At 48.1% G+C, this 15,448-nt stretch overlaps 1 protein-coding gene across 4 annotated transcripts in view; it reads right to left on the reverse strand.

Annotated features, from left to right (window-relative positions):
- The window catches only part of TMCC2 (transmembrane and coiled-coil domain family 2), an 88,854-nt gene that overhangs the window by 38,842 nt on the left and 34,564 nt on the right, over positions 1 to 15,448 (reverse strand). The window contains exon 2 of one of the 4 annotated variants that reach the window (XM_043533336.1): positions 8,700 to 8,818. The exons of the other annotated variants lie outside the window; for them this stretch is intronic. Within the exon in view, the coding sequence (XP_043389271.1) occupies positions 8,700 to 8,714 (15 nt within the window). The 5' untranslated portion in view covers positions 8,715 to 8,818. The remainder of the gene's footprint in view (positions 1 to 8,699; positions 8,819 to 15,448) is intronic. 4 annotated transcript variants of the gene reach the window in all.

Here is a 15,448-nt window from a genome sequence, read left to right on the forward strand (position 1 = left end):
AAGTACGAGTTCTCTCTTGTTCTTCCGTGGTATTTTGCAAAGAGCGACTGATCGAGCCACATAGTCTCAGAGGAAGGATGGTCTTGTGGCTAAGGAAATGGGCTAAAAAGTGATCTATAGGTGGTCAATTCCCTCCTCTGCCACAGCCTCCCTGTGTGACCTTGGGCAAGTCACTTAATCTACCCTGTGCCTCAGTTCCCCATACGTAAAATGGAGATAAATGCTTCACTTCTCCCACATGACGCCCATTTAAATTACAAGCTCTTCAGAGCAGGGACTGTCTCTTACTAAATGTAAGTGCAGCCCCTGGCACAATGGGCTTCCAATCTTGGTTAGTGCCTGGGGACACTAGTAATAATGAAGTGTTATCATTCCCCTTTAAAAAAATGGGAAAAAATTCACAGCTTCAAATCTCGGCAGGATCGACTTCATTCTTTGTATTTGGGCAAACTCCCATTAATGCTGAGGGAAGGTTTGCCCCAATAAAGGCTTCAGGATTTGACTGACTGAGAAATAAGTGTTCAAATGCCAAGGGAGCTCGTTCTGGGGAGAGGGTGGGTATGAGGGGTCAGCTTATACTCGACTCAGCCAGGTGGGTCAGTTGTGGTAAATTGGGGCTACGTTTTTGCAGCGATGAGTCAAAGATGATCCCTTAAGTGTGGGATTTGCTACTTCCTAGGTGGCTCCCAGGGTGATGTTATTTAAGGACCTGCTGACACCAGGGGAACTTCTGGAAAATTTCCCCCAACTGCTAATATCCGGTCGGCTCCACCAGAGAAAACACTGGCAGCGTTAGGGCTGGAAGTGTTTAAAGCATCAGGGCAATTAGGCCTGCTCTGAGTATGGTTAAATGACATGGCAGCCCAAAGCCCAGCTACTCCAGGGCACCCAGTGCTGCTAACAGCAGCGGAGATGAGTTGGCGTTAGCGACTGAGGAGGATTTGTAGAACATTTTCCTAGTGTAGACAGGGCCACGAAGTAGGATGAAACGGAACAGACAAAGGCTGTGAATGTAACGAGGGTGAGGAGTCTAATGGTGACCTAGTCACTATACAGGAATATCCTTGTTTGTTCGATCTGACTTGGGCGCTGAGAGCCAAATTCTGGTCTCAGCCACAAAACCTCATTGGCTGAACTGGATTGCAACAGATGTAGAGGAGAGAACAACATGGCCCAGGGAGTTTCTGAATGTCCTGTTGTCCACCACCAAAAATCTTTCCAAGTCAGCTTTGAGAGAGTCACCTTCTACATGAGTTAGCTTATACTGCTATCTGTACAGGGGGCATACAACGTGAATCTATATCGATTGCACTCTTCAAAGGAATCTGCAGTCTCTTGTAGCATTAACTGGAACGGCAAACAACAGCCATAGGTCGAAGGAAGCTTTGGAACACCAAGTCTCTTTGCTATATGGTGCATTGGTACCCTAGCTACATCCCCTTCAGGATTAATTAAATGAGACTATCTAGGAGCAGTATCTAGCCTCTTCTTGTGAATTAATTTTGACCTCTTCTAGCACCTTTCATCCAAGGATCTCAAAGCACCTTACCAGCATGAATGAATGAAGTTCCACAACACCCCAGGAGGAGCTTATCACTTTACAGATGGGGAAATGGAGGTGTAGAAGGTCTAGAGCTGACACGGTCACAAGTGGCTTCTGATGCCTCTATTTTCTTGATGCCCAACTTAAAACAACTTGGGCCTCATTTTAAGAAATGGCCTACAAAGCCCATTGACTTCCACTGGACTGGCAGGCCCTCAACACCTCTGAAAACCAGGCCCAAGTTGTTTCAAGTTGGGCACCCAAGAAATTATAAACCACTTTTGACAATATGCGTCCCTACCTGACTTATCCAGGGTCACAAAGGAGCCAGTGACAGACCCCGGAATAAAACTGCAGCACCCTGTCTTCCAGCTCCTACTCCACCACACTTCTCTTCTAAAGGGAATAAAACCCAGTGGTCTGGCCTGCCCATCTCCTGCTCCACTCACTAGACTGCGCTCCTGCTCATAAATGGCTAGATCCATGTCTGTACACTCCATTCAAATTAATGGATGCTCGCTGAACTTTTGAACTGAGGGGAGAACAGGCCCCGTAACTTCAGAAAAGAATCATGAAACAAGCAGACATGATGAACTGATCTCTCCATTCCCAAGGCGGAAAAAGCACTCAAAAAGCACATCCAAAGAACAATCCATGCTGAGGGTGCTGTATCTACAATGCATTCACTTGCCCTGCTTGCTTTGATTTCCCTGAAACATTGGTATTATTCATTATTATTAAATATCTGTGAGGTGTTGCTGGGGTGGATTTATTCTACCAACCATAGCATGAAATATCCCTGAGCTCTGCAGCTGTTATGAAATCACAAGAAAGGCATGTGGCAGGAATTCCCCAGGTCTGGCTAACACTGCTGCTGCAATCAATTTACATTCTCCAGCTAAGTGGGTGGGGACATGAGTCAGGGGCTGGGAGGGGACATGAGGCAGGGGGGTCAGAGGAGCGTGGGGGCCAGATTACATCATCTTTACACTGTTTTCTTCTCTCAAGAATGGTTTGACTCTTAGCCCCTTTCTCTGTGACTTTTAAACCACAAACATTTTCCGAAGGTCCTGGAGTGACTTACCCTTCACCTCCCTTGAGCACCGCCTCCTTGGGTAAGGAATTGAGTCTCACAGTTATTCCCTTTTTACAGATGGGGAAATTGAGGCGCACTGGCCCAAAATCCCACATGAAGCTTGAGCCACTGTTAGAAGCCAAGTCAATAGATACCTATGTGAATTAGGTCTGATTTGGGAGGCAGTGTTGCTTAGAGGATAGAGCACAAGACTGGGTCTCAGGAGACCTAAGCTCTAGTCCCAGTTCAACCACGGGCCTGCTAGGCGACTGTGGACAAGTCATTTCCCTTCTCTGTACCTCAGTTTCCCCATCTGTGGGGACAGTGCTACTGACCTTCTTTGTAAAGTGCTTTGAGATCCACAGTACTATTATTATTAATTGTTAAAAGGTGCTGAGCACCTCAGCTCCTATTGACTTCAGTGCAATTTGTGCACGCTCTGCCCCTCTGAAACACAGGATGCTGACTTAGGTGCAAACTATAGGCATAGGTGCTTAACTTTAGGCTCCTTCCGACGTTGGCCTGGATTCTATGCCCACAACCATCCTTTCTCCTAGCAAAAATGGTATTTAAAGGTCAAACAAAATTGCACTGGGAATGGCTGTGTGTCCAACCAAGGTCACAAACTGAAGGTGGGCACTCAGTGCTGATTTCACTATCATCACCAAGCAAACTATGATGCGACCAGGAGGGAAACTGACTTTCTATTTTCTTTACAATTTTAAAATGTGCTCTGATGCCATGATATGTTGGTATCTCAATCTGTTCAGCTATTAGTGTCCCAGGCTGTGTCAGTCTATCCAGTTACTGCTATGGTTTACTCCTAAAACACAGGCAAATCACTACAATAAAACCTTGCTAATTTGTTCTTCGCTAACCCGCCAGCCTGATCATTCTCCTTACAAAAGCGATGGGCTCATCCCACTGCTGAGTAAAGATTTAACAGCTAGGAGCGCAGCAGTGAGTTCTCATGGTTGTATGACTTCACGGCCCAAATTCAACCACTGAGTAACTCCACTGGCTTCTAAGGAATTACACCGGGAAACAACTGGGCCCTATTCCTTAACAAGAGAACATTTATTGTTACACTATAAATAAATGAGGGCCAGATCCTTAGGTGGTATAATAGCTCTAGTGAGGATCTGGCCCTTAAAATTAAACCACATTTGTCAGATTCAATCAGCAATGCAGCATCATACAATTCAGCATCCTGAAAATATACATATATTTAAACCATGCTTGCTAGTTGACACCTTACTTCATAAAACACACAATCCACTTTGGGTTTGCCAATAGTTAGGGTGAATTAATGAGACTCTTCTGTGCTAGCGGGTCCATCCAACATTGAACACGTTTCGATCTAAGCCAGCTGGCTTACTCTCTGCTCCCATCTCCTCATTCCAAGGTACAAGCAATATGCAAAGGATACTCCAAGGGTGCTGGGATTCCTGGTATCCCCTGTCTGACAGCTCACAGCACTGGGGTATTTCTGCTCATTCTTCAGACTCAAAATTGCTTCCTGGAGATGAAGTCTCCTTTCACCATCTTCTCGGCTTTAAATTCTTCCCCTTCTGAATTTGCTCGGTGTTTGGTCTGACTCAGGAGGAGTCACTGCCGGATATGCAAACCCCTCTGGCTCTCTCCCGCTCTGGAGCATAATCTTTCACTGGACAGTTGTTAATTCTGACAAGTTCTACGTAACCGGATCCTTAAAAGGGGGAAAGCTCCCCACCTCCCTTGAAACCTAATTCCACCAGATGCCAGCTGGTGCTGAGGAAGGAGCTATTGCTGTGCCCGGTCCGTCGCAGCCAACAAGAACGCGCCTTGTCAGAAATGATGAACTTTGACTGACTTTCCTGAACTCTCTGCCCTAGGCTGCACTGCAGATGGCTAAGCTATCTGCACTGAAGACCTTTCAAGGCTGAGAAATGGCGAGTCCTCAATGCTACAGGGACCAGTCTGGAGTTTTCCATAATACCAGGTCTCCATATAAGACCAGATAGGAACTGGAGCAAAGGTTGTGACCCAATATCTGGGGAATAATTCTTCCGAGGCGATCTCTCCAGAACACAATTCCTGTGTTAAAGGGCCTGATCCAACGAAACACTCCCATCAAGTTCAGTGGGCTTTCGATGAGGCCCTAAAAGCAGAGTCATAACTTTGGTCTTTCCAGAATTTCTGGGCTCAATGAACTAGGAGCAAACATAGCTCCATAATTACAAAGAACTGGGTAGAATTCAGCAGACAGCATGCAACCTGGAGCAACCAAAGGCAGCAATTTTGAGAAGAAACAGTGCATCTGAACAAACACTGCTATGGAATCCCAAAGAAGCAGAAGAGGAGAAAACGGAAGGCTACAGAAAACGTGTGAAGAACAGGGCATCTGGATACTCCATTTAAATTAGTGAGGGAGTGGGAATCAGGACACCTGGGCTCTATTCTCAATCCTTCTCTTTTTTGCTGCACTTATTGTCACTGAGCCTTTAATGTGGACAACACACAGGAGCTCGATTTTTAAGGTTTCATATGCAAGACCCACCACATGGAAAACCACACGGAACTCACGCGGGAACCCATGATCCTTAGGCCCCCCTAAAACTGCCCAAACTCTGAGAATCCTCAGGCAGGAAATACCATTTACGCAGGGATCAGCACAAAGAAAGCATCTGGGTGGGAGGGTGTGGAGACTGACTAGGAAAAGATGATCGTGAAGCTAATGGTTGCCCTTCCTTACATTTGAGGCTACATGAACAGGGCAAGAGTGAAGTAATAAAGGGGAAGGCGGGGGTCAGGAGGAGAATATTAAGCATGCCACGGAGCTGTCCTATTTTTGTGAGTTAGTATAAACAGAGAACGCAATTTTATCCCCCTGACTGCCGTTTACTGCAACCGAACTACAGCACCCCATTTCACCCCAGAGGTGATTGTATTTCCGTGCTGGACCAAGTCACCCTTGTGTACAGTCACTGTACCTGTTTGTGACATACTCTGGGCTCTTCTGTACTGAAACAGCTTGGTTTAAACTCATCAGGTCAAATTCCCCACCCCCATGGCGCAATTCTATTGGCATCCGCGCAGTTACACTGGGGATAAGGCTGACCATTTACATCCAGAAATGGATCTCTCTGTCTACTCAGAAGCCGATCTGAGGTATTAGCCCCTGCCTGTCTAATGGCTGAAGTATCTGAAAAGCATGAAGGTATCGCTGCTGGGGGGGAGGGAGGAGGAAGAAGGAGAAAAGAGACCACAGCTGGTGCTGTCATTTGTTACTGTAATTTTATCCTGTCAAGAGAGCGAAGGGCAGCCATGCCTGGAGCCGACTGAAGCATTTGAATGCGCTGACAAAAAATTCAGTGGTTCTGTTACTGAGACTAGCTTCTCCCCCATGGCTCTATGGACCCCCACACGATTTATTTCATACAGCTCTCTCGGCATGGCTAACTCCAGCTACTCCAGTTCATCGGGTCAGTCTGCCTCAGGACAATTTATGTCTTCTCGTGATTATCTCACCTAGACGCAGCACCTACGGATCGAGGGCCCCAGGTTCTGAGTGCTATGCACACAGCTAACAAAAGAGGGTCCCTTCCCCAATGGGCTTAAAGGCCAAGTACTCAACAAATCTCTTATCCTGGCTCTTCTCTCTAGCCCCCATAATTCTTGTTGGCAGGGAGATTTACCCTAGAGAGAGAGGGACAAATTCAGTTGCCCTCCTGAGGTTGTTCTGTCTTCAGCCAGCACCCAGCCAGGGGGCTCCCGGGGTGTTCACAGAGCGTGAGTGTCAATGTCCTCTCTTCTCTTTGGACAACAAGGAAACCCACCTTGCCCAGGCAGGCAGACTCTCTGTGCAAGTCCTTCCTCCACCCAGCTCTGCTGATGCACCACAGCCCTGACCTGAAACAACCCCTGCTATTCCAGTAATGGACCCCTGGGACAGCTCTGCTGATGTGCCTCAATCCTGACCTGCGATGCTCCCTGTTATTCCAGTCCTAGGTTGCCCATCCACACAGCTCTGCCAGTTCCCCTTGATCCTTACCCACAGCACCCCATGCCATTCCAGCCCTGAGTCCCCTCTGTGCTCTGTCACTGCCCCTCAGTCCTGATCTGCAATTCTGCTATTCCAGTCCCACCCCTCCTCACATGTCTACAATCGCATTTCAGTTCTGACCTAAAACCTCCTCCCCACAGCCCACCGCCGCTATTCCAGCCGTTCACAGGGAATGCCAGCGGGATCAAACTGCTCTGCTTCTGTACGGTAGGCAAGGAACCACAATGAGTCCTCACACATTCGTTGCTGCCTTCAATCCAGACTGGAATCTTCTAGGTGTAAACCAGAATTGCTCCGTTTACAGCCCAGCTCCTTATGCACACACACACACACACAGACTTTCCCACAGTATCTTAATCTCTAGTTTAAATTCTGCTAAAACAATTGAATTAGGAAGCCTGACATATATCCCCATAGCAGCCCTGATGCAGGGAGTGATACAGTAACAATGCCATCTAATGACCAAAGGAGTGACCAACAATTGCTGCTGAAACTTCTTTTGGAGAGTAATATTTCAGCCCAGCACCTGGGCCCATGAAACTGTTAAATGGATCTCACACGCCTAATTCCCTGAGTCCTCTGCTGAAAACACAACTGTCAATATTACAGGTGCATGGCTCAAATCTGTCCAGCTCTGATCTTCCCACTATGGCTTTGTTTGTAGGCTGGCTGCAAAATTGGAAGAGGCCGATTTTCCACACCTAAGATTCTGCAGGTGCTCAGGCCCAGAAATGGGAGTCAGAAGCCTAAATACCTTTAACGATCCGGGCCTCCGTTATTTTGATACTGAGAGCCTGATTTGACTGAGATGCAGCCCATGATGGGAGAAACAATGTGTGAGCGGCTGATCGAGGCCAGTTTCCTCCTCCTGCAGGACAAAATTTCACAGGAACAACTAGTGAAGTTTAGGCACCAGCCACATGGGAACTCGAACCCGCTGGCAGAAGCTCCCACAATGCTCAGCAGCAGCCCCAGCCAGGCGATTAAGAGGTAGCAACAGACTTAGAAAGATGGCCCATCTAGTCATGGTGAGACTGGCTGTGATGTGGAGTCTTGAGGATGATAAAGCAGAAGAATCCACAGAGCTCTGATGGGGACGTAGTAGATTCGGCAGGTTGGGACAGGGAGCAAAGAGTGAATGAGGAGTAATAGGTCTTTTATTGAGGATGGGAAGTCCCCACTCTTCTGCTCTCACCCAATAACTATGTAAAGAACTCAGCAGTCCTTGTCTCCTTCCTGACGCCTCTGAAGCAGAAGATGCAATCAGCCCACTCCATCTCGGCCCCCTCCAGCCTGTGGTCTCACCCACCATTAGCCTCTGATCTGTGCAGCTTTCCATCAGGAACAGCAGCCACACATACCCCTCCCACACCCCTACGGAAGGTCTTTCCTGACCTCAACAACCGTCTCCTGCACTGTGCATGTGATGAGACTCCTGCCATGCCTGGAGACAAAGGCATTAACCACTGCCTTTAGTTTCCATCAAGAAACTGATTCAGCACCATCAAGAAATAATAATAAATACTAGCCACTATTTTAACGAATCCCATAAATGCAGGAATACCCATCTGCTCAGAACAGGGCTGAATGCTGCCACACAGCCACTGGATAGAAACAACCACCACAGGCTGGATTTGAATCAGCAACCTGGCCGCAAAAGGCTTTCTAGCTCCTTACAAAGCCCCTGCACCACCACCTGTACAAACAGCTTCCTTCTCTGAGGGTCCCATTCTCTGGTTCCCTGCTCCATTGCAATCCATTCCATGCACCCTCTTGCACCTTAGCTAGACAACGTACTTCCAAACAGGGAAGCACAGACAGCATCCAGTCGTGTTGGAGGAATCCTGCTTTCCTGTGTGGGATGGGGTGTGGGTAGGGTGATCAGATGTCCCGATTTTATAGGGACAGTCCCGATTTTTGGATCTTTTTCTTATATAGTCTCCTATTACCCCCCCATCCCCTCTCCTGATTTTTCACACCTGCTGTCTGGTCACTCTAGGTGTGTGTGTGGAATAGTCAGAAATGAAGGCACTCACCTGGTCATGAACCATCTTGTCGCATCAGGCAGGTAGTGCAATCCCAGGTGACCTTGTGCTCGGCTCTCTGGCAGCACTACGTTCAAATCTGGCTTGGGTCCCCTGTTCCTGCAACCCCTCTTGAGGAGGGAGGAATGACAGGGAAAGGGGGAATATTCCTTCAACTGCACACAGAGGGAGCAGCCCCACAGGACGCCATCAATCTGCATCGGCGCCGCTGTTAATCTGACAATGGCTGCAAACTATCCGGTCTGAGCAAGGGCCAGGGAGGGTTAGGACCCGCGAGCACAGTGCCAGTGCTTCCCATCCCTCCCTCCCAGATGCGCAGCCCAGTGGGGTTGCGCCGCGGCAGCCGACTCAGCAGGGTAATAATCCCCTTCTGTCGTCCTCTCCCAGGAAGGCCTGGCAGGTCACCAAGGGGAGATTAGTGTGATAATGAAAAAGCTCCTCAGAGAGCGCCCACCGCCATGGCCGGCCTGCCTCCACCCTCCCCCAGCCACGGTGCCTGCGCCACTCTTCCCATCACCCAGCATTTTGAAAAGTGCTCGGCTGTGCAGGTGGTAAATCCGCGTCTCCCACGGCCTTTGGAAGCAGCACTCCAATGTTCTTCCCCTGGGCTGCAGCAACACCTGCCGGCCTCATCCAGACATGCCACGCCCTGGGGAACGCGGCCCACCTCGCAGCACAGAAAACACTCCCATCAGCACAGGAGCAGGTGCTGCGGCTGCTACCCAGCCTCTCTCTCCTCCCCCTCTGCACATGTGCTGCAGAGACACAGAGGAAGCTCTCCCCACTCGCAGAGCTGCACAATGGGTTAGGCGCATTAACAGGGGATTTACACCTTCCTCTCATAGGTATGGGTTGCTGTCTAAGGCAGGATATCTGATTTCAAAGACCAACGATCTGAACCTCTGCAGCTAACACACTGGCAAAGGTGCAGGGAATATGCAAGAGTATCTTTACTGAGACACGATCCTTGCATTAAACTTTGAATAACTGATCCTTGCATCAACCAGGCATGATCCTTGCACCTTTGCTGCTATGATCATGCAACATACATAAATACTCACACACAATACACCATACCCACATGCCACATACAGACAGTCATTCCCACACACAAACCACACATACCAAGCACACGCAAGTCATGGGAACACACAGACCAAACACACCACACAAAAAGGGCCAGAGCCTCAGGTACTGTAACTCAGTATAGCTCCACTGACATAAAAATGAACATACACAAACCACACACGCATATGCCATGTATACTCCATACCCAAAGGTAGCACACTCACACACTCCAACACACAAACCTTCAGCCAAATGCATCATACGCACACCCACCACGGTCATGTCACGCGAGTAAGTCTACACATCACAGACTGCTGGAGAAGCAAAGAGGTGGCAGAGTGGGTAACACAGACCCTGACATAATTGGAGCCAACTCAGCAACCACAACCCATTAGCCTGACAGCTCCTAACCCAATTAAGTGATAGGCAATGACATGGCAGCCCCCGCCAATTGACCCCATGTACATTTTTTCGGGGGGACAGCGGCATGTACGAACAGGGGGGCTGGTTCTCTGTAATGTGACGTTAAGCGGGTGCAGCTCTGTGCAGGAGATCCAGGGGCAAACGTCCACTCATCTCGCCCACCCCCCTGCACCCTGACACACACCCAGTGACCAGAGCACAGTAGCTACACCGCTCCTGGGAAGCCTTCCCCGACCTCCAGTCTTCAGAGGGCCTGACTGGCCTTGCGCACTAACTATCTGCCCCAGGCCGACCACTGTAACTGAATCAAAATCCTGAGCAGCTAAGTTCTGGCCTCCAACGTGGCCTCTTCACACTATTCCAGCCACACAGAGGGGTTATAATAGCGCCCTAGGGCATATCCTGAGCGCAAGGGTGGCACTCCAAGGCACCCTTCTGTGCAGTCCCTGATGTTGGGGCATGCTGGGGTGGAGTGGGAGAAGGAGGGTGTGTGCCTGTAACACTCCCAGGGTTCTGGGAGGCAGAGCAGCCCACAGGAAGCCATGCAAGCCTGCTGTAGGATTGAACTGATCTAACATAGGCTGGGGGCCATCTTGGCCTTGCAACAGCCCAGAATTATGAAGGTGCACTTGTGGCATCCTTTGCCCTCTCCACCCCAGGCTGCACTGTGTCTCAGGAGGGGCACAGCACAGAATCAGGGCTGGGCCAGTCCTTAAAGAAACCCAGCACAAGTGGCTGCATTGCCTCTGGTACAAACTCCCCGACTTCTGACCACATGTGGAACTTGAGATGGCTCCAAGGTGCCAAGTCTGTGTCTGCATCCAAACTACCCCATGTTCTGATGTGTTGGCATCTGGCGCTCGGTCTGAACTGGCTCTGTTTTGGAGACTAAATGCTCTAAGTATGGCCCTTGATGGGGACCATAAAAAGGAAGAGGGTGCAAATGAGGCACCCTGCTGGCTGATCAGCCCAGAGGAGAGTTGGCCAAGTGCTGGGTGGGACAGAGGATAAAAACGCTTGAACCCTCCATTGCTGCAAACTTGAGATCCTGGCTTGGCTCACTAGTGAAAAGAAGTTGTCCAGTTTCAACCTAGTGCCCAATGAGACATCCGTCCAAATCATAAAGCCAACATAACGGCCCAAAGCAGAAAAAGGAAGTAGAACATGCAGCCACTGTCGGTAAGAGCAACTGAAGTTTTAAGCCACCCACAGCCAGTCAAACAAATCTACATCAAACGCAAGGAAGTCAAATGCAATCGCTTGAAATCTGAATTAGTCACAAGATGCTCATAACTATACCAATCGCGTCCGCATTCCAGGAGAAAAGAGCTTCACGGAAGAGGTGGGGGACTCGGTTACCCAGTGAACTGAATTGTAAAGTGGCAGATAAAGATTCTCACTACCTGACTGGCAGATAAAAACGCAAGTGCCACGTGTTGTCTTGCAATAGCATGTAGAATCCGTGGAATTCTCAGTGCAGTGGGAAATAGCCATACATCAGAAGTTGTTTGCAATCATCCAGCCAGAGAGCAAGTGTTCCCTGGCTCATTCCATAATTATCCCGCTCTTAATACTCACCTGCTTTTCTAGACTACACAAAACAATAGAAAATGTAGAGTAGGCAAAGCATCCTGGGAGGAGGACTAGAGAAGCTGCTCTCAGGTCCTTTTCATCTGATTTCAGGAATTCATAATAGAAAACAAAGGTTTGCTCTAATTTTAAGATATTCATTTACCAGGGACTGGAGGCTCAAATGTCAGATAATGAATTACATTATGAGCTTGTCAGCTCCAGGTTGCTGGTTTTGAATGCAGATCATGTCAACACTGATAAAAACTTGTTGCCACCTGAAGGCTGTTTGATGGTCTCAATCCAGTTCTTAGGAGACAAAGATCAGTGTCATAAACCTGGCCTCCGATGCAGATAAATATTATCCAGTTTTACAGAGGGCTATAATGAGGCACAGAGAGGGTAAGTGACTTGATTAACATCACACGGCACATCAGAGTCAGAAACAGAACCCAAGAGGCCTGAATCCCAGTTCTTTGTCCTAACCACGAGAATTCCATCCTACCAGTTCACCTGGGTAGCACGCATCCCACTCCTGCTGGCTTCAGGGGCTAGGATGGGGCTTATTTACCACTTGTGTAACATGGATCTAGATCCTCTGAGAACACAGCAGAATATCAGCTTAGCCCAGACAGCTGTTTCTTTCCAGCCAGTCCAGGACTTAGTAGAATTTGTGGAATTTCAGAAAATAACTTAGTGCAAACAATTTTGTCACCAGTAGAGGGGGTTCTGGGTCAGAAGAGGCAGGCCTCAGGGAAATAGGCAGAGAGATCTTTAAAACAGAAGTGCCTTAAATTAAGTTTGGTAAGGCGGGCAGCGGGCTGCAGGGACCTAATTAAAAAAAATGTCCATGGCTGCTCAGAGAACACTTGCTAAGGCTAAGCAATTATGTAAAAGATTAATACAGCTCTTATACTTAAGCTGTTATGCAATGAACTCAAAATTTAATACGAAATGCCTGGGTGAAAAGTTTATTCTTATTAATGCTGCATGTTAACATAGCAATCTGCTTTTAACAACACAGCTGGGGTTGGGGTCAGCCACCACTACCCATGTGGACGCATGCCAGGCCTGATTCAGAAAGCCCAGCACACAGACAGCTTGCAGGATTCATCTTGTTGGTGCCACTGGGAGTTGCATAAGCTTCTCAGGAGCAGAACAAACACCTGCATTTGGAAGTGACAGGTCACTTTGCTTCTTGGTGCCTCGGTTTCCCCATGTGCAAAATGGAGACAACAATACTGACCTGCCTGCCATGGAGGTGCAGGGAAAACTAATTATTATTATTATTGCAGTAACACCTATGGACCACAGTCAGGGACCCAATCCCCATTGTACTGAGCACCATACAAACAAGTAACACAAAGCCCTCTTTGCCCCCCGATTGTTTGCAGATTTACACAATACACAACAGGGACCAATCAAACAAAGCCCTTAGGGCCAGATTTTAGAGGTATGTAGGCTCCTAAAGATGCAGAGAAGAGCCTTGGTGCATTGGCGCCTAACGCCCACTGGAATCAATAGGAACCAATGGGAGTTGGGTGCCTGGAGCTTTGGAAAATCCCATTAGGTGCCTATCTCCATCTTTAGGCACCTGAATACCTTTAAAAATCTGGCCCTTAAGCACAGGCTTCAATTTAAGTGCATGAGCAGTACAATTGCCCCTGGCAGGCAGATCATATTATCACCCCCATTTTGCACAGGGAGAACGAGAAGACCTGACAAGTGAAGGGACTTACTTCAATGGAACAACGTGTGCTCAACGTTAAACGTGCTCAGGTGCTTTTCTGGATCAGTTCCAATATGAATAAACCAACACACAGGGCATGGGGAGAAAGCAAGGTGAGACTAGAGCCAAAGGCATGTGCAGAAATTGGTAGTCACCCCGGCCTCAGCAGTTACAGGTGGTCACCTGCTAAAGTAATGCCATAAACTAGGGTTTGTCAAGCAGCCTGGAGACAAAGGCATTAACCACTGCCCTTAGTTTCCATCAAGAAACAGGTTCGGCACCATCAAGAAATAATAATAAGTACTAGCCACTATTTTAACGAATCCCATAAACGTACATGGTACAAGACCAGCATGGAACACTGGACGGCGTCAGTGAGAACAGCAGTATGGTCACAGCCCCCAGTTACGGCTGCAGCCCGCATTCTGTCGAGTCTAATGTTCCTGAGTACACACCTCACTCATTCCATCCTTCACCCCATTTTCATGCCCTTTCTGTACCAAAAGAAAAACCCTGCTCTTTGGTCCGAAATTACCTAGAGTTAGAACCTCAGCTGCAGCAGGCATGTTCAGTGCAGCTGTGCAGAGCGTGGGGCAAAGGTGGCTTAAAGTCACTCTTAAATATTATTTTTATTTGTATTACCGTCGTGCGTAGGGTCCTCAGTCACGCACTAGGACCCCCCGGTCCTAGGCACTGTACAAGCACAGAACAAAAACATGGTCTCTACCTCCAAAGAGTTTACAATATAAAGTCATCTTTGCACACCCCAATCCTGGGCCAGGTATGGACTCACAGTCCCTACAGTAATTTAGAGCATCTAGTACCACAGACTGCACCCAGGATCTGAAATTCCAGCCAGGGTCTTTCTGCCTCTTATGTTATCCCTGGTATTATTCTTATTTGTATTCCAGTCGTGCCTGAAAGCCCCAACTGAGATCAGCACCACATTACGCTATGCGCTGTACCAGTGCATATAGGGCTGAGAGACAGTCTCGGACCTAAAGAATTTACAATCTAAATAGACAAGGCAGATTAAGAGTGGGAGGAGAAACAGAGGCACCGAGAGTGGATATGACTGGCCTGTGGGCACACAGCATGTCACTGGCACAGCTGGGAATAGAATCCAACTATTCTGAGCCCCAGTTCCATCCCCTATCCGCTGCCTCTCTCTGTAGTGAAGATTTGGCAATTGGCACCTCGCTGCCAATGGTATCGAGGATGTATGAGCCAGAACAGAATGCATCTTGTTCACCTGCAGCTGTACAGGCAACTGCACGACTCGTATTAATGAACAGTTTGTTTGTGTGAGCAGAGAAAGCGGGTCTGAGTCAGAGAGACTAAGAAACAGAGATGTTGAGTAAGACAAGGCAATTTTTACAGAGTCACATGATTTTAACCGCATCTGAATGCACCAAACTTTCCCTAACCACAGAACGTGCTACTGAAAATCAAAACAAAACATTCAGAACAAACTGGCAGAGGTGGAAACTCCCTGTGACTCAGAAATAACTGAGCGACTGCTTGAAGCATTTCCATCAGACAATACTAGTAGCATTACAAGACACAGACTGTAGGAATGCTAAAGAGACAATTACCTCTGTGAGTTCAATCTTGCTCTAAATTGTATCAGTATACTGCACAAGTTGGTCCTGTGTGTCTCTTTGCCCTGTCTGTAAAAACAGGGATAATAATACTGCCCTATTGTAATGATTAATGAATGAATGCGTGAAATTTGCCCATGTGCAGAGGGAAAACCACAAGGCCGACGTACCACTTAAGACCTCATATCAGAGCTCAAGTGGGAATTAAGTGGCTCTCTGCACAGGAATGAATTTCATCCAAATGTCTGTAAGGTGCTTACATACAAGCTGGGAAAGTGGTTTCATTGTCTTAACTCTCCCTAGCACATTTGATCGGGGGTTTTCACTCCAGGAAGTGGAAGTTCGGGTTA

The sequence above is a fragment of the Chelonia mydas genome, chromosome 21 (assembly GCF_015237465.2).
Source record: "Chelonia mydas isolate rCheMyd1 chromosome 21, rCheMyd1.pri.v2, whole genome shotgun sequence".
In the NCBI taxonomy this organism is placed as follows: Eukaryota; Metazoa; Chordata; order Testudines; family Cheloniidae; genus Chelonia; species Chelonia mydas.